At 40.2% G+C, this 21286-nt stretch overlaps 1 protein-coding gene across 5 annotated transcripts in view; it reads right to left on the bottom strand.

Moving 5' to 3' along the window:
- cadm2a (cell adhesion molecule 2a) overlaps positions 1–21286 on the bottom strand; it is a 592466-nt gene that overhangs the window by 140572 nt on the left and 430608 nt on the right. For all 5 annotated transcript variants that reach the window (XM_007252477.3, XM_007252480.3, XM_007252478.3 and 2 more), the window contains one exon: positions 664–813. In XM_007252477.3, the coding sequence (XP_007252539.2) occupies positions 664–813 (150 nt within the window). The remainder of the gene's footprint in view (positions 1–663; positions 814–21286) is intronic.

Raw genomic sequence — 21286 nt, 5'->3', positions numbered from 1 at the left:
ATACTAGCAAATAACGCAATAGTTACTTTTACTGGTAACTAGTTACTACAATAGTGGAGTAACTCAGTTAATATTTTTTTTTAATTACTTTTTTGGAGAAGTAACTAGTAACTATAACCAATTACTTTTTCAAAGTAACGTACCCAACACTGCACATATCTAATATATTCAGTTGTATAGCTCAGAACAAAGATCATTTTCAGGTTAATGGAGCTAATCTTTGTTCTAAATGATTATTGCAAATCAGCAACGCATTTGAACAGCAGAAGCTGACTTGTTTTCCACTCTGGTGTGGGTGTGGCCTAAAAAAATGCACTGAACTGTTTCTATACCCAGCATGCACTAGGCGATTAATGCACGCAGCGTACAACCACTGGGCTTTCTGTTCCAACAACAACCATTCCAAGTTCCAAACATATAATCATCAAGTCTACTTGACTGTACACCACCACATATACAGTATACAGAGGCTCTTCTGGTAGGTCATCTTCAACACAGGTCAAGGTCATCACTGTGCACAGCTTAGCACAGCTCAGCACAGCTCAGCACAGCTCAGTCACACCTCCACCTCCAACATTCTCATGTCAAACCCATGGACTCCTAAAGCTCTAAGCTCAAGGCTCTATGGTCAGTCAGCGATCAGGCCGTACTCCATGTACTCACCTTTCTTGTCCCCGAAGTAGAGGGTCTGCTGTGCCGGGTTTGACCACTGGAGGGAGGTGTTGTCATTATGATCCACGCGGCAGGTCATGTTGGCCGTCCCTCCCTCCGTTACCGTGACATTCTGGACGATGGGGAATTGGCCCTGGGCCCCTTGGAGACAACGACAGAGAGACAAAGCGGACTCGGTTATGATCAGGTGGGCACACAAAAGGGGCTTAGCTTCACACCAGGGCTTTAATTCTGCAGATCAGCGCCTGCTCACAAGTCTACTCCACTCCCTGCGTGACCCTGCGCCTGAAGCCCTGAGCTCTGCATCATTGATGAGATGAGAGCGGGTTGAGGAGAGGACAGCAGGATGTGTGGGTTTTTTTTTTTATATTTTTTTTATGGTCACTGATCAGTGACCATATGGTCACTCTTGTACATCAGGGGGAAATGACTGAACTGAGTAGGACAGATGGAGTAGGATGAGATGAGATGAGGATGCTACTATTAGTACAACTTAAAAAAAAAGAAGTGATGTCTACCCTGTAAACCCATAATTCTGATATCTTTTTTGCTTTAAATGGAATATTTCTAAACATTACTCAACTATTTTGAGTATATTAAGAATATTTGTGGGTACATACACATTAAAACAGAGATCTTTGAGATGAACCAACTTATAATAACTGAGTTTGAGTTTGAGTTCTGACCTTGAGTCTCTTACCATCAGTGTGTATTGATTCCCCCCAAGGCTACTTATAGATCATATCGTCGCTGTCCTATGAAAAACACTTATCTCCATTTTCAGTTTACTACATAATTTGAACAGACAAACTGTCCTATACACTGTGCCAAAATGTCTTGATGAACGGACCAATAGAAACTCTTCAAAATGACCTAAAATAAACTCTTTTTACATTAAGTTCCTTTGAAAGTTTACAAGGTTTTTTCTCTCTCCTGTAAAGTTGCTGTTTTGGAGATAAGTGTTTTTCATTGGACAGCGATGATGTGATTAACTGCCTTTCCTCTGTGTTGTTGTGCTGTCATTTTTTCTCAGCTGCAGTAACTCTGTGTTGGCTGTGCTCTCTATATTGTTCAATAATTTAGCTAAAATAGCTAAAATAGCTCATTCCTGCGAATTAATCATGCATCTAGTTAAGAGTCTATGTTAATTCATTTTTTTCTTTCATTTTTTACTCAGAATTTAGAATTAGTTTAGAATTTTTGGCTACAAAAATAAGTACAATAAACATATGTTCAGTGAAAACAACTTAAAGGAGCATTCAGTAAGAAATAAAAGCTGCAGTTATCCCACTGCTCCCAAAAAAAACCCATCCTGGAGTTGGAGTTACTATTTTACAGGTTCTAGTAATAAACTGCTTAATTTAACAGATAACATATACATCTATATTTCAGCAGCCTACTGTTTTATCTTGTTGAAACATGATCTAGATCTCAGTTATGACGTGCACTCACTGCTCACTACTTCCTTTAGCAGCTAAGGTTTCAGCTCAACCAGCCTTGTTAGCTTGTTAGCTTCCATGCTGCAGCACCACAGGTGGAGACAGAGGTCAAAAATAAACACACATAACGTGATGGACTGTAGGAATGTACTGGCTGAAGCGCTGCTGAAAACTTAGCGTGTTTAATTAATATCTGTTGATACGTCCAGATCATTTTATCATTTACTACTGAAAATATATTCCTTAATGGTCCTTTAATGTAATCATTGCAATAAACTTAAACACATAAGATAGACCGGTAACACTTTCTATGAAGGTCATCTCTATTAGATGCTATAACTACATTCATAACATATTATAATGCAATCATAAGGCATTATAAACATGGCTATAAATATTTATAAAAAAGCATAATCCATTATAGCCATGTTTATTAAGCATTATGACCTGTGATCATAATACATTATAAGCTGTGCTTATAATACATGTGTTAAAATAGTGTATATATATCTCGTTAATAATGTAGTCCCACAATGAAAGTCTGGCACTTTACTTAGTGCGTACAAAGACCTGTTATAATACGTTATAATTGACTATAATTATTATTATGTTCAAGGCAAGAATAATTTATCAGTGGTTGAAAAGATATGTATAGGATTATTTAGGGTGTGTTTATAAGTTGGAAGCTTTTTTAGTCATGATACAGTCTTCAAGCAGGGACTGAGTTTCTTGGTATTGATGTATAACATGTTATAAACACAGCTATTAATGCATTAAATGCATCACAGTTCATGATGCATAATAAACATGGCTATGATGAATTATGCATTTTTATAAATATGTATAGCCATGTTTATAATGCCTTATCAATGCATTATAATGTGTTATGAGTATGTTTATAGAGTCTTATAGAGATGACATTCATAGAAAGTGTTACCGCTAGACCTATTGTGCAATAATTGCTTTAGCTTAAAAAGTTACGTTTCAGGTTCACCGCAATTTTTAAGTGTCGGCTACTTGTGGTTTGTCTGTTAAAAATGAACGTTTGTTCGACTCCATACAGTATTATAAATCACAAAAAAACAGAGTTTTAAAAACTTTGAGGCAACAAAGGACCTCAAATGATTTGAGTAGACATAACTGACTAGAGTTTACTGTCTACATGAAACCTTCAGTTTTGTGAACTTCTGAACTCAACGCAACAACAAGCAGAAAGATGGAGGTCCTAAAGCTTTTGTTTGGTTCATGGAGTTCAGCGTTCTGCTTTAAGAATCTACACCAGACTCTCCCAGACCAGACGTTCAGACCTGAGCTCCAAAGTTCAGCTTTAAGCATTAAGCAATAGCACCACAGTGTAGGAGCAGCTCAGTGGATCACCAAGGGCTCCATACCATGAGCAGGGAAGCTGTGATACGATGCTGTCGTATCCATTTTTAATACGGTGAACTCTGAAGAAAACAAGAAGCATCAGGGAGAAAGAGCATATTGGGAAGGTACTGGGACCAAATCCAGGGTTAACTGAGTAGCTGCCTCTACTGTCCATGTTTTGGAGCATTGCTTCAAACAAGGACTTGAGTGCATTCAGTGACACGACATTCAGAAAAATTAAGATTTTGAATGAACACCAACTTCGATCGTCATCTTACCCAACTCCCAAACTCCAAAACCCAATAGGACTTGATGGAGTTCCTTCAATCCAGAGAAAACAACTCCACAGTTCAGTACTGGATGAATGAATGAAGCCAAGTCTAAACTTTCTATATTATGCATTGTGTCAATGGTGTGTTCATGTTTAGCTGCTCCAGGAATGTCCAATTTATTGGCATTTTTAGCTATTTCTCCTAATTGCAATACTAACTACTAAGTGCTTTAAACCACCTTCATTTCTGCCGCTGTAGTCTGAAAACAATTTAGTTCGGCATTAAAATTAGAATATAAGACAAAAGATCAACATTTTAGCTTTTATTTTCAGGTATTTATATCTTTATCTGACACATATTTTAGAAGATAGCACCTTTTATCTAAACTCATCCATTTTTTTTAGATGGAATCCCAATCAGAGCCAGTGCTCAAATATTGGCCATGGCCAGTACACCCATTAGAATGTAATGAAGAAGAAAGTCGTCACTGGTGTAGTATATAACAGTTGTTGAACAAATAAACCAAGGAATACAAACAGCATTTGATGACAGAAACATTGCTTCTTTTTATACTTTTACTTTTTTCATGCAGATAAAGAAAAACTAAATAATTCAGATTAAGCAGATCTACATGTGCTAAAAAAGTCTGATTGCTAAACTTTCTTTAGATTTCTAGGCCTTAATCCAATCTAAGAATGTATCAAAGTTTGCTGTTTAGCTAAATGACCTCGTCAAAAATATGATAACTGCAGAAATAATGGATCCAGTATCATTGAATGCATGTATAATATAATAATCTAATAAATGAATACACAATTATTGTATTTTTTTGTTTCTTTGCTTATCCCAGCTTAGAAAATAGGGATCAGTCATGGTATTTCTATATCTCTGGAGCAGAAAGGTTAAGGGATTTTACCCAAGAGCACATGAGTAGAATGTTAGTGAACCTGGGTATTGTCTTGGGGGGCTCCGAGTGATTTAGCGGTCTATTATCAGGAGACCACTGGTTTGAATCCTGTTTGTGCAGCTTGCCGTCAGCTGCTGGATCCCTGAGAGAGCACAATTGACCTTTCTCTCTCTCTCTGGGTGGTTAGATGGCGCTCTTTCCCCTCATCACTCCAAAGGGTGATGTCGCTCAGCACAAGGCGCTGTGAGCTGTGAGCTCGGCAATGCTACATCATAAGCAGTTCAAAATAGGCGGTGGATGACTTGCATGTATGCATGTATCAGTGGAGGCATGTGCTAGTCTTCACCCTCCTGGTGTTGGAGCATCGCTAGTGATATGATGAGTCCTAATGAAGGAGTCCTATCAAACTGGTTTTAAGTAAAGCCATGGAAAAAAGCCATAAACAAAAAGAGGCAAATACTAAAACAATAAAACAAACAAAACAAAGGACTAGCTTGAAATGCTAACAAAAGACTAACAAAAACAGAAGTCCAACAAATCAACAAACAAAACAAAGATACGGTACCATCTGGAGAAGATAACGAGGGGGCTGGGTTACCAATGAGAGACAGGTGGGGAACATGAATGACTAATGACAAGGCGGGGCTTGGGCAGAGACAAGAGAGAAACAAAACAGAGCCAAAAGAGTCCAAGAAAAGAAGATACAAGGCAGACGTGGGCTAAGATCATTAAGCAGCAGAATAGTCCAGAACCTTTTTAATTTTCACAGGGAATACTCTTCCACTCTTCCATATTCCATATTTCCATAATTATTCACCATTCCATTTCACTGACCAAGCCTAGAGGAAACCTTAATGGTTGATTTGACTCGATTCCAGAAACTAGAGAAACTGAAGCACCTCCATCCAATATTAAGTCTGACAATATACTGCCATATAAATCGTTTTTTTTCCTAGTAACAGGAAACCCCTCCTAGGTTGGCTGTTGGCTTGATAATTGGAGCCATGCTAAGTGTGTATCTATTTTAGTTAGAGCTTGTTTCTGACAGCGCAGTGCCCTGAAACAGTGTAGTGGTTGTGTGTGGGGAACTGACTGACTCCTAAGTGCCCTTGAGCGAGGCAGTTGGCCTGATATACAGTAGTGCCGAGCAGCACAAGGGGAAGAAAATAAAAATAAGAAGGGAAGGGGGAAAAAAAAAGGCTCAGCCGGAAAAGCGAGCGCATCGAGCAGCCGGCTCCGAGTGTCCAGTAAGCGACTAAATAATGATAAAAACAATCCATCAGGGCCGGTCCCCAGGACACAGCGGCGCGTCGGGTCTTAAAGAGAGAAGTGAGTAAAGCTTTAGCACAGTCAGAAATTATTCACAAAGCGACGTCCTCGCCGGCACCCCGGGCTTGGACATCCCAATAATAAATGACCTTGTGCCGGGGCGGAATGCGGAGAGGGGAGATAATGAAAACGTGTGCATATATAAAGGAGACCCTGGAGAATAAGTGATAGATGAATAATCCATGTGTATTTACAGGGTGGCACTGATGCGCCGCGCACCGTACCTCGGGTTAACAACTCGGCTACAGCCGCCGCAGCCTAACAAGCAGTCAGACGGAGGAAGGAGGAAGACAAAAAAAATCACATAGGGATGATGGATAGAGGACACAAGGAGACCAGAAAGAAAGAAAGAAAGACAGACATAGTGCTTTTCCACCAATATGGTAATGGCACCGTTCCGGTTCGCAAACCTAATTTTGAGTTTATGCCACTGTCATACTATAGTAATCATCGAGCACTACATTATGACGACATCTTTGTTGTGCTGGTACAAATGAATCTAATGCAGCAGTGCTGCTGGGGTTTTTAAACAGCTCTTTGTTCCATTGCTGGAGTAGGAATAGTCCACCAACATCCAACACAACAAAAGTGCATTTGCTGTTTAAGCATCTGTATAAACATGTTTGATAGTTGATGGTTAAATGTAAGTAGTTTCCAGAAAGATTTGCACATTTTGAGTCAGAAAATCTCTATTCAAATCTCAGTGTAATCCAAGACTAGTCTAAATCCCTGTCTGAGAAACCACCACATAGTAGTGTACTAGGTATAGTAGGTACATTAGATCAGTTCTTGTCTAAGATCCCCAACGACCAGATTTGGACAAACCTGGGCTACACTTTTCCCACTTCCATTTCCAGGTTCAGAAATTCTTAATGATAAATTCTTAATTTTAAGCATTTTCTTGTTGCCACATCCACCTCAATCTCTAGGCACTTCATGTCCAGTAAACCGATTTTGCACTTGTACTTCCTCTGCTTTTTTTTTACTTCTTCTCATCTGAGACTAACAGAAACTATATAATTTTTTGAGGTTAAAAAAAAAACACCGCCCACCTTTAAAAAGTGTCGATTTCACTTCAAATGGGTGAATTTGGCCTGTGACACTTGTTTTCAGCAAGTATGAATACGGCTTTATGAAAAGCTTGTCTTCAGTGACATCTGGCTCCGAAGCAATTTCACAGTGCAACTGAGTGCCGTCGAAGCCGACTGGGTTAGGGCATCTTGCCTGTGCTGTAAAAGCCTCGACTGACTGCACTATGCTCCGGTGTCCATCTGTCATGTTTAGAGTCATGCTACAGCACTTTTCTGATTTGATAGAAAGAAAGAACAACTTTAAAGAACTTTAAAGAACTTCTCCATTTTCATTTTAGGGCATTCGTTTTTGCTATTTTTGTCCCTCACGAGGAAAGCTTCTGGTGCTTTTAGTTTTTGATGGACCAAAACCATTCAAAATTAGATTTACACAACCATTTTCTTACCTCTACTTAATTTAATAATTCAATTTAATCTTCAAATGCATTTTATAATGGGTTCTTTAGCATTTCAGACTGATTTTTTCTTTGGCATAACTGAAAAACATGGAACTGACATACCATGAACCCCAAAAACCTCACAAAAGTATGGTATAACCAAAACAGATCTCTAAAATAGGCCAATTTCAAACCCGCTAAACCCTGTTTACCCTTGGCCACTTCATACGACTAGTACCTGGAATTCATCTTGGAGATACTGTAGCTGGATGCATTTGCACTGCTAAAACGTGTTTCCCAAAGTCTTAAAGTGGTTTAATTGTTGTATCTGCTTTAAAGACGTCTTGGGTGTGTTTACATTTGAGACATTTTCATGATATAATCCTGGTTCTCAAGACGCATGAAGTAACCAAATGTAAACAGGGTCCCTGATTGTTGTGTAGCATGTCTTGTCTTGACTCGTTTTATGTATGCTTCTAAACTTGACATTGAGCTGGTCAAATGGTAAAGAATGACAGTGTTGGTGATAGGATGATATGGGGTTGTTGATACTAAAGAGCAGCACTTCACCTGCAGATGCTATTAGTAACAGAGATTGCGGTTGTTACTGATCACAAACCTGAACCTTAAGCTTAAGCAAGCAAATTGGGATTCAGTCTAGGTTAAATGCTAAAATTAGCCAATGCTAGGGTTTGCAAGCTCTCTTCTCTTCTTGTCTAGGGTGCTAGGTTTTTTTGATGCCTTGCAAGCCCCTGACAAATACCTAGCAGGATTAATACTTGGACCAGTTGGTGACTCTGAAATCTGATAGTGTGGAAGTTATTACAGCCAATAAAAGCACAAGATACGGGTGAGATAAAAGGCGAGGGTGGAGTTATTTCTCATCCAAAGGTTTCAACAACCAAACGATTGTGAAAGTCATTAAAAGTGTGTAAATGGCATTAGCTGACTACCAAACTGGAGTGAAGTGGGGACTTATATCTCTCCAGCTTGCTAAAGCTAACACTAGCCAATTCTAGCTTTCTAGCAATTCTAGCAATCTCTTCTCTCCATAATATGTTTCCTTTAAAAAAAACTCACTAACCAGGTTTATACTACACAATTTAAGGGTGGTAATTGATTTTTATCTATGGACCAGTTGGCGACTCTAAATCAGATGGCGTGGAAGTTATTACAGCCAATGAAAGCAAGAGATACGGGTAAGGTGAAAGTCAAAGGTGCAGTTATTTCTGATCCATATGTTATAATAAATGTCAATAAATTAAAGTACATATATCCTTCTTGATCGATATCAGTATACGAAGTGAGTTCGCTGGGTGTACCTTAAATAAATTGGAATTCTGTTTCCTTTGATAATGTTTATTGTATAATAGTTATTTCGTTATTTAGTCCTGAGACAATCTAGCGATTGTGAAAATCATGTAGTGTGTACATGGCATTAGCTGACTGCAAAACTGGAGTGAGATGGGGACTAAAATCTCTTCAGCTTGCTAAAGGTAATACTAGCCAATTCTAGCTTTCTAGCAATTCTAGCATCTCTCCTCTCTATCATGAAGGTTCCTTAAAAAAAAAAACTAGCTTGTTAACCAGGTTCACGCTACACAATTTAAGGTTCCTAATTGATTTTTGATGCCTTGCAAGCCACCGAGAAATATCTAGCAGGTTTAATACCTGGACCAATGTGATGGGCAGTGCTGCACCGCGGACTGCCAGCAGGGGGACTGGTAGACATAGGGGAGGAAATGGTAGAGTGGGATCCCAAATCTCCAACTCCCAGAATCCCCGGCGGTGATTAGTGTCAACCAGCTGCACATGTGCACTATCCTATTTAAACCTCAGTCAAACCAGACCTCACAGTTGCACATTCACTGAGGGGTGACCGGTACTAGGGGGTATAAGAAAAGAAAAGAAAAGAAAAGAAAAGAAAAGAGAATAAAATAAAAGGTGATCTCAAAAAAGGAAAGTGATCTGAAAAGCAAGCATCACAAAAAGAAAATGAAAAGAAAAGAAAAGATAAAGGTGGTCTCGAAAGAAGGAAAGAGATCTGAAAAGAAAGCTACACAGAAATAAAAGAAAATAAAAGAAAATAAAATATCTTGAAAGAGAGCATAAAGAGAGGACTGAGCGGTGCTCAGCCAGTTTTAAGTTTGGTTGTGTTTTAGTTTGGTTTATTTGAAGTTTAAAGCTGTCTTTTGTTGGTACAAGCCATTTTGTGGCATTTCCTTTGTTCTGTTTCCCGCCTTTTTTTCCACACCTCTTGTGGGGGATTTTTTCCCACCCATTCTCCAGTCTCCTTGGAGAAACATTCACTTAAGCACAACACATTTAAAATTATTATCCCAATCCATAACTAAAACTAAATAATACAAAATAGAACTATATCCTTATAAGTATATATATATATATATATATATATATATATATATATATCCATTATATATTCATATCTGCTCTGCACTTGGATCCCACACCTAACCCAACCATAACAACCAGTAGTTGTAAATAGTTGTGTAACATTGATGGAGGCTGATCTGAAGCAGATGCTGCTGTTGCTTGGGAATGGAGGCGAGTGAATCGGAGACGGACCCAGAGAAGAGTCGTTTTCCCCCATGCTGACGGTTCGTTTAGGAGTTTGAGCTTGACTTAATGAGCCTGATGTTAAAGAGCGCTGCTCTGTGTGGGTCATTTCCAGTGCGGATTAAACTCTTTGCACAGAAACAGCAGGTTTAAAAACGGAAGGAGGGAAAAGGGAGAAAAAGAGAGAAATGTATCTATGTTAGTCTAGGTAGGCAGCATGCATTATTCATGTAGGCTCTGCGTGAAGCATGGCCTGCCAGCAAGTGTCTCTCGCTTGCTCCCTCCCTCCATCTCTTTCTCTCTCTCTTTCTCTCTCACTCTCTATACACACTCGTGCCTCCCACTCTTTTTCTCCCTCACTTTGCTACTATCCACCTCCCTCCCTTCCTCTCTCTCTCTCTGTCTCTCTGTCTCGCGGTCTCTCTTGCTTTCTCTCTCTCCTCTGGCTTTCTTATTTTCAGGCTGAACGAGGTGTGCTCCCACAATTATTCACAAATAAGCACATTCAGTATGACGCCATATTTCATATTCACCACTGATAAACAAAGACGGACGGGCAGAAACGAAGCAGCGGTTAGGATGCCTGACACCACACGCACATTAAACTGCATTAAAGCAAGAAAACAAGTGTAATTGGTGACCTATTCACATAAAAAAAAGCAGTCCTGGAGCTACAATACAATGTTTAGTAGTCGTACAACAGAAGAGAAAGCAACTAAAAGACAGAATAAGAAAGAGACAGAGAGAGAGAGGAAGAGAGAGCAAGCCAGATGCTTCAGTGGCAGCTCAGACGATGGTATAATGGTTAGCCATTGTCCTCCAGTAAGTGGCCAATCAGAAGCATCACGGCAACAAACCCCCGTGTGATCAGATCAGTGGGAGTTGGAGGACACAGGTCAGCGCCGCTTCTGTCCGACTGCTGCACACTCATAAATTTGCATTTCAATTTTCTCCCCAGTTAGAAAAAGAGTCATTTCCAATTCACACCCTCTGCGTAGGACTCCCCCTGTCCCATCAAATGGTGCCACCAGTGCTGGGAAAGAGAGAGCACTGGTTATACTGGGGATCTGGTTGTGGCTCTGATTAAGTAGAATTCCCTGTAATGTCATCTGTGGATGAGAACCTAAGAGCACATCAGTTAGTTTTCAGTGTCGAGTCAAGGACAGCATTGGTTGGGTTGGGGATCTAGTGGGAAATCTAGTTGGGTAGATGCCATTTGTGAAATTGGGAATCCAAGGAATGCAATGGTTGGGTTGGGGATCTAGTTGAAAATCTATTTGCGTAGATGCCGTTTGTGAAATTTGAAATCCAAAGACAGCATTGGATGGGTTGGGGATCTAGTCGGAAATCTAGTTGGGTAGATGCCATTTGTGAAATCTGGAATCCAAGGACATCATTGGTTGGGTTGAGGAGCTGGTTGGAAATTTAGTTGGGTAGATGCCATTTGTGAAATTGGAAATCCAAGGACAGCAATGACCTGGTTTGGTAGGATCCCAGTGATACGATGCCACCAGTGATACCAATTCAACAACACGTTAGATCCCTGTAATGCAACATGTGACTAGGAATCCAAGAATGCATCTGCAGGGTTGGATATCTGGTTATGGATCTAGTTGGGATTTGCTTGGAATTCATGAGTGAATTAATTGACTTTGAGATTTGGTTGTAAAATAGCTTTGTGAGTAGGATCCTGTGTAATTGCTGGGAATCCAAGACAGCATTGGTTGGATTGGGTATCTGGTTGGCTATCTAGATGGGTAGGACCTATCCTGATGCCATTCATGGCTGGGAATCTAAGAGTGAATTGGGTGGGAATGGTTGGGCATCTGATTGAGTAGGATTGCCTAGGAATCTAAGAGCAGATCAGTTGGTTTCAGTGTCTAGTCAAGGACAGCACTGATTGAGTTGGGGATCTGGTTGGAAATCTAGTTGGGTAGGACCCCTATTGATGTAATTTGTTGCTGGAAAGCCAGAAAAGCACTGATTGGGTATTTGGTTGGGATCTAGTTGGGTAGGATCCGCTGTGATGTGATGCCAACAGTGAAACCAATTCAAGAGCACATTGGTTGCTTTGGGGATCTGTTTGGGTAAAACACCCTATAATTCCATCTATTGCTAGGAATCCAAGAATACGTTGGTTTTAGTTAGATGTCTGGTAAGTGATCCTTGTTGGAAAGGATCTCATTTGATACCATATTTAGCTGTGAATTCAAGAGTGAATTGGGACTGGCTAGGAGCCCCTGAAGTGCTATCTGTGACTAAGGATTTAAGAGCAAATTGATTGGTTTTGATGTCCACTCAAGAAAGGCATTGGTTGAGTTGTTGAGCTGTGTAGAAATATAGTTGAAAAGGACCCTTATGATGCCATTTGTGGCTGGAAAAGTATTTAGGAAAGCATTGATTGGGTATTTCGTTAGGGATCTGGTTAGGTAAGATCCCCTGTAATGCCATACTGTATGTGGCTTGATTTCCAAGAACACATTGTTTGGGTTGGACATTTGTTAGGGACCTAGTTGAGAAGGATCTCCTTTGATACCATATGCAGCTGGGAATTCAATAGTGAATTGCTTGTAATGGGGATTATTAGGTTGTGGATGTGACTTAGTAAGATTCCTTGTAATCTAAGAGTGAATTAGGATGGTCAGGTATCTGACTGGGTAGGAGCCCATGTAATGCACTAGTGGCATTTCAGAAAGATGCCGTTGGTTGGCTTTTTGATGGCTTTTTGTCTCTCATCCTCCTATTGTTCATAATAGGTATTGTATAATAGGACAAAGCCAAGCTAGTGGATGGGTTCACACTGGAAATTTAATTGACTTAATTGGGGGGAAAATTGGGTGCAAGACATTAAAAAAAAAAAAGGTACCGATATGCATAGCAAATGTAGCTAAGCTTTTTTATGTACAAATGTGACCTCTTTTGGCTTCTTTTTTTTACAGGCAGTACATTATCTCATATGCTATAAGCGATACAGTACGGCTCAACCTCATCATAGTTCTTCAAAAACCTCGTTTTTGTTCTTGTGCTTCTACCTCGCTGACTTGCACGGCTTGAGACTTAAAGAATGGACTGCTGATCCTCGACTGACTTCCAAAAACGCCCCGAGTAATCAGCGGCGAGGCCGGCCGTCGTAATGAAGTAGAAATTTACTCTGCTGTTGCTTTGAGCCGCTGGAGGAAAGCAATTAAACATCACACTGAGTTACTCCAGAGATGGAATAATGGACTGGCGAAGTGCGAGGGCATTAAAGGCCATGCTTTGTGGTCCGTGACTGATCACAAACTTAATACACCGCATTAGACTTACTGTTCTAATTTGCCTGTGCCTATTATTGTGGCGCTGTTCAAAGGAGCAGAATAAAAGCTCAGTCTTTTTTTTTTCCTTTTTTTCACTTCTCCAAAAGGTGGAATAAAAGCTTTTTTCCTCCATCCTGGCTGGAGAAAATTCGAGGGCCCGTTTTCCGGCACTATCTAGGTGACCGCCTTGCACCTCCTGCTGCTGGAACCTTTTGTATACGGCGTTGCGCGAGTATGGTATATTGTAGAAGTGAGCAGGAGGAATGCTGCTCCTCGGAGACCGGGCGCATTGTGGTGATTTGATTAGGACCGGCATGTTCCAGTGTTTGCTTAATTGAGCAGTGAAGTGAGTCCTTCCACCCTTCCCTCCGGCCAGGCCGGGCCTGATTGAGAGGCGCCTCCCTGGGGACCGCTGCTGTCTGACGTGGGCCGTTACACCCCCCTTTTACCTCTGTTTTTCTCTCACTTTCTCTCTCCGTCTCTCCCGCTCTTCCCTCGATCCATCCCTCCCTGTCCATCACCTGCTGTCTCTTCCTCCCTCTTTCTCTCGCTGTCTCTCAGCTCTGCGTGTAAAATTAGCTTCCCTCTCCCCTACGTCCTCAACAACTGTCCCGCAGTGGGAGAGAGAGAGACAGTGGGAAAGAGAGAAAAAAAGGGAGGGAGGAACAGCGAGACAAGACAGCAAGAGAGGGACGAAAAATTGAGAGAGAAACAGCAAGGAGAACAGTGAACAGTATGCCTCCATCACTGCGTTTATTAGCTTATTATTAGCACGTCTCAATGTATTAACTTGCTAATATAAAGTAGTATGTCTGAAGTTGAACAACTGATGTTGTTGAACGCTGCCACAACTCTCTCCACAACTGTAGTTCATCATTCCTGGAATATTTGGAAGCTTTTAATCGTGGACTTGAGTAAACGTGCACTATTAGCTATGATGCTATTGTCGCTAACAAGCTTAACAAAGCTCAAAACAAGTCCATCAATTTTAGAAGTGTTCAGAACTGGACAAACTGCAGAGCTTAAGCAATCACAAACTTACTGTTTAAATTGCCTTTCATAGCTTTCATGAGTCAGAGTCATACATTGTCATAAAATCACATAAGCAAGTCTGTTTTTAAAAATACTGTATTTTTCAGACTATAAAGCACACCTAAAATCCTGATTTTTTTTTTAAAAAATCAACAGTGCACCTTATAATCTGACTGAATTCTACCAGTCAGGCAGTAAAACAACTCCGCTGATGTACAGAGTTATAAGGGTGAGTTTTCAGTCAAGTTTCTCCAGCACTAAGGCTGGGTGCAGCAGCATTAGCATTAGCCGCTAACCGCAGTGCTAGCTCTTTCGCCATTCAGAGGTGAGTATATTGGACCGTAGTGTTTGCCGTGTTAAAAGGAGGCTACGTGGGACAAAATGCTAGCTGATAGCGTCCTGAGTTACCAGAACACTCAGGGTTTCTCAGTCTAGCGCTATTAGGCGGCATTTATGTCCCACTAGTGCTGCTACACCCTGCCTTAACGTTGGCGAACCTTCACTGAAAACTCACCCTTCTTGAATTCTAAGCTTACTGTAAATAAACAGAAGTGCTTTACTCACACAAATAAACTTTTTTCAGGAGAGAAATCTGTGTAGATTAACATCCAGTTTACTTTGAATTTATTTATTTATTTCTTTTTGAAGAATTATAGTTTTGTTAACTTAGGCGCTTCCCCCAGCTTCCCCATTAGAAGGGAAACATGGTCACCCTTGCTCACTTTAATGAAAGGAACCGTTACTAGTGTCCAGTGTGCTCCTTATGTATGAAAATAGACCAGAAAATAGACGTTCATTGATGGATTATATTCAGTGCACCTTATAATCTGGTGAACCTTATAGTCCGAAACATAAGGTACTAAACAAGATGAGGCAGTTTCCATTAAGCTAAATGCACAATTATACACAGAAACCTGCATTAACTGTAAGTTGTACTTTAGCCTTGTAGCTTTAAAGAATCAAACTTTAAACCAGGGTTGGGTGTATATAAGGATAACAAGTGACTTTTTTTTTTACTGAGAGTAAACTTTCTTGGGTTTGGAAGCATATTTCTGGATATGAGTTCCTGAATTGTTGTGCGATTTCACAGGGATTTAACTTTTTTATTTACTCTCAACAACTTACAGTTTTTCTCAATTGGTTTGGTACATTTTTCAGATCAGAATTGAAATTCTCAAAACAGTTCATTCAATCTCCACATCTCTGAGTCACTTTTGCACATCACAATTGCATTTCTCATTGTTTTTGACCTTTTGCAAATGCGTTTGTCATTCACGCTAATGTTCATGTACAATTTTCAGCTGTTTTTTGCGTTATCCATTGCTTGTGTCGTGCTCATCAAAATGTGTTGTACTGATTATCTATGCAATTGTCTTACCCTCCAAAACATTTAGCCTTTAGGTCATTGCCTAGATCATTATATGCAAAAGTTCTGACCAGGTTATCATAATCTCTCAGGCATAATTTATACATTTCTATAAAACTTTGTTGGTAAAAATGGTAAAATCCTGGTCTTACAATGGCTAAAGCTGGTCGCTGAGTGCAGCCAAATATTGGAAGAACAACTGTGTCTTTGATCGTTCAAAAGCATTGCAAGGGAAGATATTCAGTGTAACGCGAATGAAAACATGTGGCCCAACAGAGAGGAGCGTCAGAATGCATAAAAAAGAAAGCACTATAAATCCTTAAGTTGTTTTCTCAGGTAGTTTTGAATGTTTACAGTAAGTGTCTAATTTTGTAGTTTTTTCTTTGTGTTATATATTTTGTATAGAGAGTGCTGCCAAACAGTTGTATGTCTTTCCTGAATTTCTCAATTTTTTGCCAACAATTGGCAGTGCAAACAATACAGTAAACCTGTTACCCTGTAGCTAATTGATTTCATTTTTTAAATAATACAGGAAAAGATGTCTATGAAACTAACGCAACATAATTACAGGATCACCTATAACTAGCCCCTCCCCACCACTAGTGATATAGTAGCTTACATTTAAACACCTTGAAGTGTGGGAATACTGGGAATAATACCACTCTAATGTGGATATATCACCTTCTGAATAATATCTCCAGAGCTTTATAACAGAACAAAACTCTCCATGATATCAATTATCACTTCTTTGACACGCTGGATTTCACTAACTTCACTGCACAGCTATACGTGTTCACACAGATCCACTCGCGTAATTAAACATATGGCGTGGAAAAAAAATTCAACAGTCAAAATCAAAACAGCACATTTTCCACCTTTTCACCTTTCCACACCTTTTACACCCGCAAGCTCCAAACCCTTTGAGGGCACTATGTCATGAATTGTAATTAACTGTAAATAATGGCTCATAGAACGACATGGAAAAGGGATTACTCGGGCAAACCTTACAATACAGAGCGTACAAATGCCATTTGCACAATTTACTGTGCAAAAAGGAAGCCTTTGGATGCCGTTAACCAAAGTCCACACCGGTCAGGCAAGCAGCCAAGACATTCATTGGTCACTCTGGAGGAGCCGCAGAAATCCACAGCTCAAATGGAATGGTCTTCCCACAGTCCCCTCTGGTCAGACAAGCAGCCAAGCAGAGGTGGAAAGTAACTAATTACATTTACTCACATTACTGTAATTGAGTAGTTTTTATGAGTAATTTGTAGTTTTTAAAATAGGTAGTTAATTTTTTACTTAAGTTCATTTTGACACAAGTGATTTACTTTGTTACATTGGAAAACTCCTAGTTACTGAGTTAATAATACAAAAAAAGAGTTTTGTTCTCCATGGCAGCGCAGCTGAACTTCTCCATGCAGTGTTTATTACGGTTAGCGGGAGAGATGCTGAGTGAATCAGCTGTGTAGCCTGCGGTTTGTGCGTGTGGCTCGGGAGAACCGGTGTTCTGTCGAGGTATGCTACCCATCGATATGTGCTTTATTACAGCACTGCGCATGTGCCGACCAACATTCTGTTTTGTTTGTTTTTTTATGTTTTTTTTTAATTGAGCACTTTTTTACTTTTACTCAAAAGTAAAAGTAGATTTTTAGATGGGTACTTTTACTTTTACTTGAGTAGAATTTTAGCAAAGTAAAGGTACTTTTACTTAATTACAATTTTTCAGTACTTTTTCCACCTCTGCAGCCAAGCAACCTAGACACCCATGGTCACTCTGGAGGAGCTGCAGAAATCCACAACTCAGATGCGAGAATCTGTCCACAGGACAACTATAAGTCGTGCATGCCACAAGTCTGGCCTTTATGAAAGAGTCCACTGGAGGTGGATCAGGCTATAATTAGCCAATCGCCAGCCCATTAAAAATGATGTCATAAATAGACAGCTAGGCAGACAGGCAGACAGGTACAAAGACAGAAAGATGGGCATGCAGGTAGACAGTCAGACAGATTGACTGATTGATTGATTGATTGATTGATTGATTGATTGATTGATTTATTGGTAGTCAATTGGGTTCATAGATAGACAGGCACTCAAGACAGACAAACAAACAGACAGACAGATAAACACATGGGTAGGTAGACTGGTAGATTGTTGGGCACAGACATACAGGCAGACAGACTGACGGATTCATAAACAGACAGCTAGACAGACAGGAAGACAGGCGGGCATGCAGTTAGACTGACAGACAAACATGTAGATAGATTGACAGACAGACAGACAGACAGACAGACAGACAGACAGACAGACAGAAAGATAGATAGATAGATAGTTGTTGTTGGGCACAGACATACAAGCAGACAGACTGACGATGCAGGTAGATAGATAGATAGATAGATAGATAGATAGATAGATAGATAGATAGATAGATCTTGTTGTGTATCTTATTTAACTATATCCCTGTGAGTTCTGCAGGTCAGAACGTGAGCACCTGCGGATGGAAACATGACTTCAGGAGTGCCAGGACCGAGGCTGCCAGCCCCGTGCCAAGCTGTGTGTGGCCAGATGTTGGGGCATGGCGTGCCAGGCCCAGAGAGGATAAACAGATGGCACATGGGTAATCTGTCCCATCCGCCCCCTACGGCCCCAACAAATACACTTCCAGACACCTACACCCGCCCGGCCTCGGACAGCTCATTCAGATGTCAGCACGGAGGAACCAAATTGGCACGAGCCGATGTGAGCTTAATAACTTTCTTCTGGTCTCTGAGAGGAGGCGCCACAAGATGCCCTTCTCTACTTTGGAGGAGGCGGGCAGGGGGTAGCTGTGGGCAGCGGGGGCTACCTGTCCTTGATCATTTCTTCCCACAGTGGAGACGGCCCTTCTCCGGGGCGGGGGGGGACAGCGGCGGGGTTGTTAATTAGAACGGCGGGGCTCTCTGCGGCGCGAGGACTCGCACTGAAGACGAAGACGGAGACAATAAGGGGCTGCTGGGGCTTTAATAATGGAATCAGCTTGACTGTTACACAGGCTGATACAGACACTTTCTCTCTTTAAATAAAAGGCTGAATTATTACTGCTAATAAAGCTCCCCCATCTCTTTTTCTCATTTCAGAGAGAGACGTGCCTGCTGTGAAATCAGTTTCCCTTTAAAACGCGGCAAATAGCGGCCCGCTATTCTGATCCCTCAATAAACAAAAGCAAACAACAATATCACTAACTCCATATCTCTAAAAAACACAATGTAGACTATATTTTGTATTAGGGAATTCAGAATTTCAAGAAAGAATTAACCATGGCCACATTTATTCATAAAACAATACTTATAAACTTGAAGGAGTCGTATTATAGCTCTTTTTACTCTTTTTTTTTAAGTTAGAATACAGTATGTCTATGGGCTATACAAACAAAACACGTTCATTTGCACAAAATAACTCATATCACATATCACATAAATAAGAAAAAAGACCTCACCAGCTCTATTTTTTAACAGTTTCAGTCTCTTTAAGAATGAGTCGTTTAAGGGCTCTGTCACTTTTATGCAAATAAGCTGTTGAGCATTTACCACATGTTAGTCTAAGCTTGTGCTAAATGGCAAAATACAAACAGGTTTGTTCATTATTATTCAACTGTGACAGAAGCAGAAAACTCACTATTTAAAAGTGTTGACTTGCCATGGTCAGTAGATACAGATCCCTGCGTCAGACGAAGTCCGCTGGCTAAACCTGCTGGTCTCAACTAGCAGACCAAAATGGTGGGTTTTTTTCAACTGATCTAGACCATCTGTTTTCACACTAAAAACAAACTGAACCACTTTTGGAATATGGACTTCTTTTCATAGTATCTTTCATACATGCTCTTTTGATTTGGAACAAATTGACCAAAGTCAAAGGTCTCATGCTGTCCATTAAAATAACTACTATAGAAATCATTTCAGCCTCAGGAAAACTGGCAGACCCACCACAATATCAGTCCTCGCACAGGCCGCTAATTCATCAGATTAAACTTCTACACCAGGGACTGAAAAATGAGCACGTACTCGTATTCACTAAGGTAATTATCAGTGCAGGCGCAATACAAGCTTTTTATTAGAGGTTTCTAATTGCCAACATCTGCAATATTGCCTGGTTAAGAGTTTTCCCATAATGCAATAGTTTAGTGGAAACAGGCAAACATGCAGGGAGTAATGATTTTTCCGGAGCTCCTTCTATGAATAAATTTAATTACACGCAGGGAGAGCTACATGCTACTCGCAGATACAAGACAGGACACGCACTTTCCAAGATACACTGTAATTTCTGATTTAGCGAAATCTAATTAATTTCAAAACAACAAATGAACTGGCATCAGCAGTTCCACTCTCATTTGCACAATTAGAGCAGTGTGCAGCTGTTCCTGCCACTGTAAACAAACATCAGAATTGAGCAGTTTGTTAATTGTAGCAAGTCTGGCTGTCATTTTGGTATAAGAGGAGGAGCAAGGCAACACCAGATAAATCCCTAACAAGCCAACCTCAGCACAGAATAGACGTCAGCATATAAGCAGCATCATGCACACAAACACACATAAATACACAGTATATATACACAGTATAAACCTACTGTTTTAAGCAATTAACCTTTCATTATAGACAAACCTTCAGCTTTACACCCAAACAAATCAATACTCAACTCAACTTGATTTTTTGTTTCCCAAAAACTCAAAACTTTTCCTAAAATCTTTATAAGTTTTAACTATAATATTCACTCTAAAGGCACAATCAGACTCATTCCCAATGACTCAACTAGGATTCATAACCCGAAACCATAAAACTTAACTCACACACCATTAATTCAACTTTCATTCCAAAGATTCAAATCCGACTCATACATCAAAGACTCTTTATGACTAAACACACACTTACACTAAAGACTGAAGAGTCAACGCAGACTCCTCACCACACCAAAGACTCCTCATGACTTAACTCAGACTCACATACCAAAAACTGAAAACTCAACTCAGACTTACACTAGACTGCAGATTTAACTCAGACTCACACTAAAGACTGCAGATTTAACTTAGACTCACACATCGAATACTAAAGACTCAACTCAGACTCACATGCCAAATAATAAAGACTTAACTCAGACTCACATACCAAAGACTCAAACCTCAACTTGGACTCACACCCCAAGTCCCAAGCCTCAATTTCACACCTCACAATCATTCAAGGCTCAACTTGGACTAACATCCAAACACTTAAGACTCACACTAAAGACTGCAGATTTAACTCAGACTCACACATAAATTACTAAAGACTCAACTCAGACTCACACATCAAATACTAAAGACTTAACTCAGACTCACACATCAAATACTAAAGACTCAACTTAGACCCAAAACTTGTCTCAAACTCACACCCCACAATCATTCATGGCTCAACTTGGACTAACATCCAAACAGTTAATACTCAACTCAGACTCACACTCCAAAGACTCCTTATGACTAAACTCAGACTCACACTCCAAAGACTCCTTATGACTAAACTCTGATTCACACTCCAAAGACTCCTTATGACTA

This window comes from Astyanax mexicanus, chromosome 20, assembly GCF_023375975.1.
Source record: "Astyanax mexicanus isolate ESR-SI-001 chromosome 20, AstMex3_surface, whole genome shotgun sequence".
NCBI classification, from domain to species: domain Eukaryota; kingdom Metazoa; phylum Chordata; class Actinopteri; order Characiformes; family Acestrorhamphidae; genus Astyanax; species Astyanax mexicanus.
Note: the sequence above shows the minus strand (reverse complement) of the source record. Positions and strands in the feature narration are given on the sequence as shown.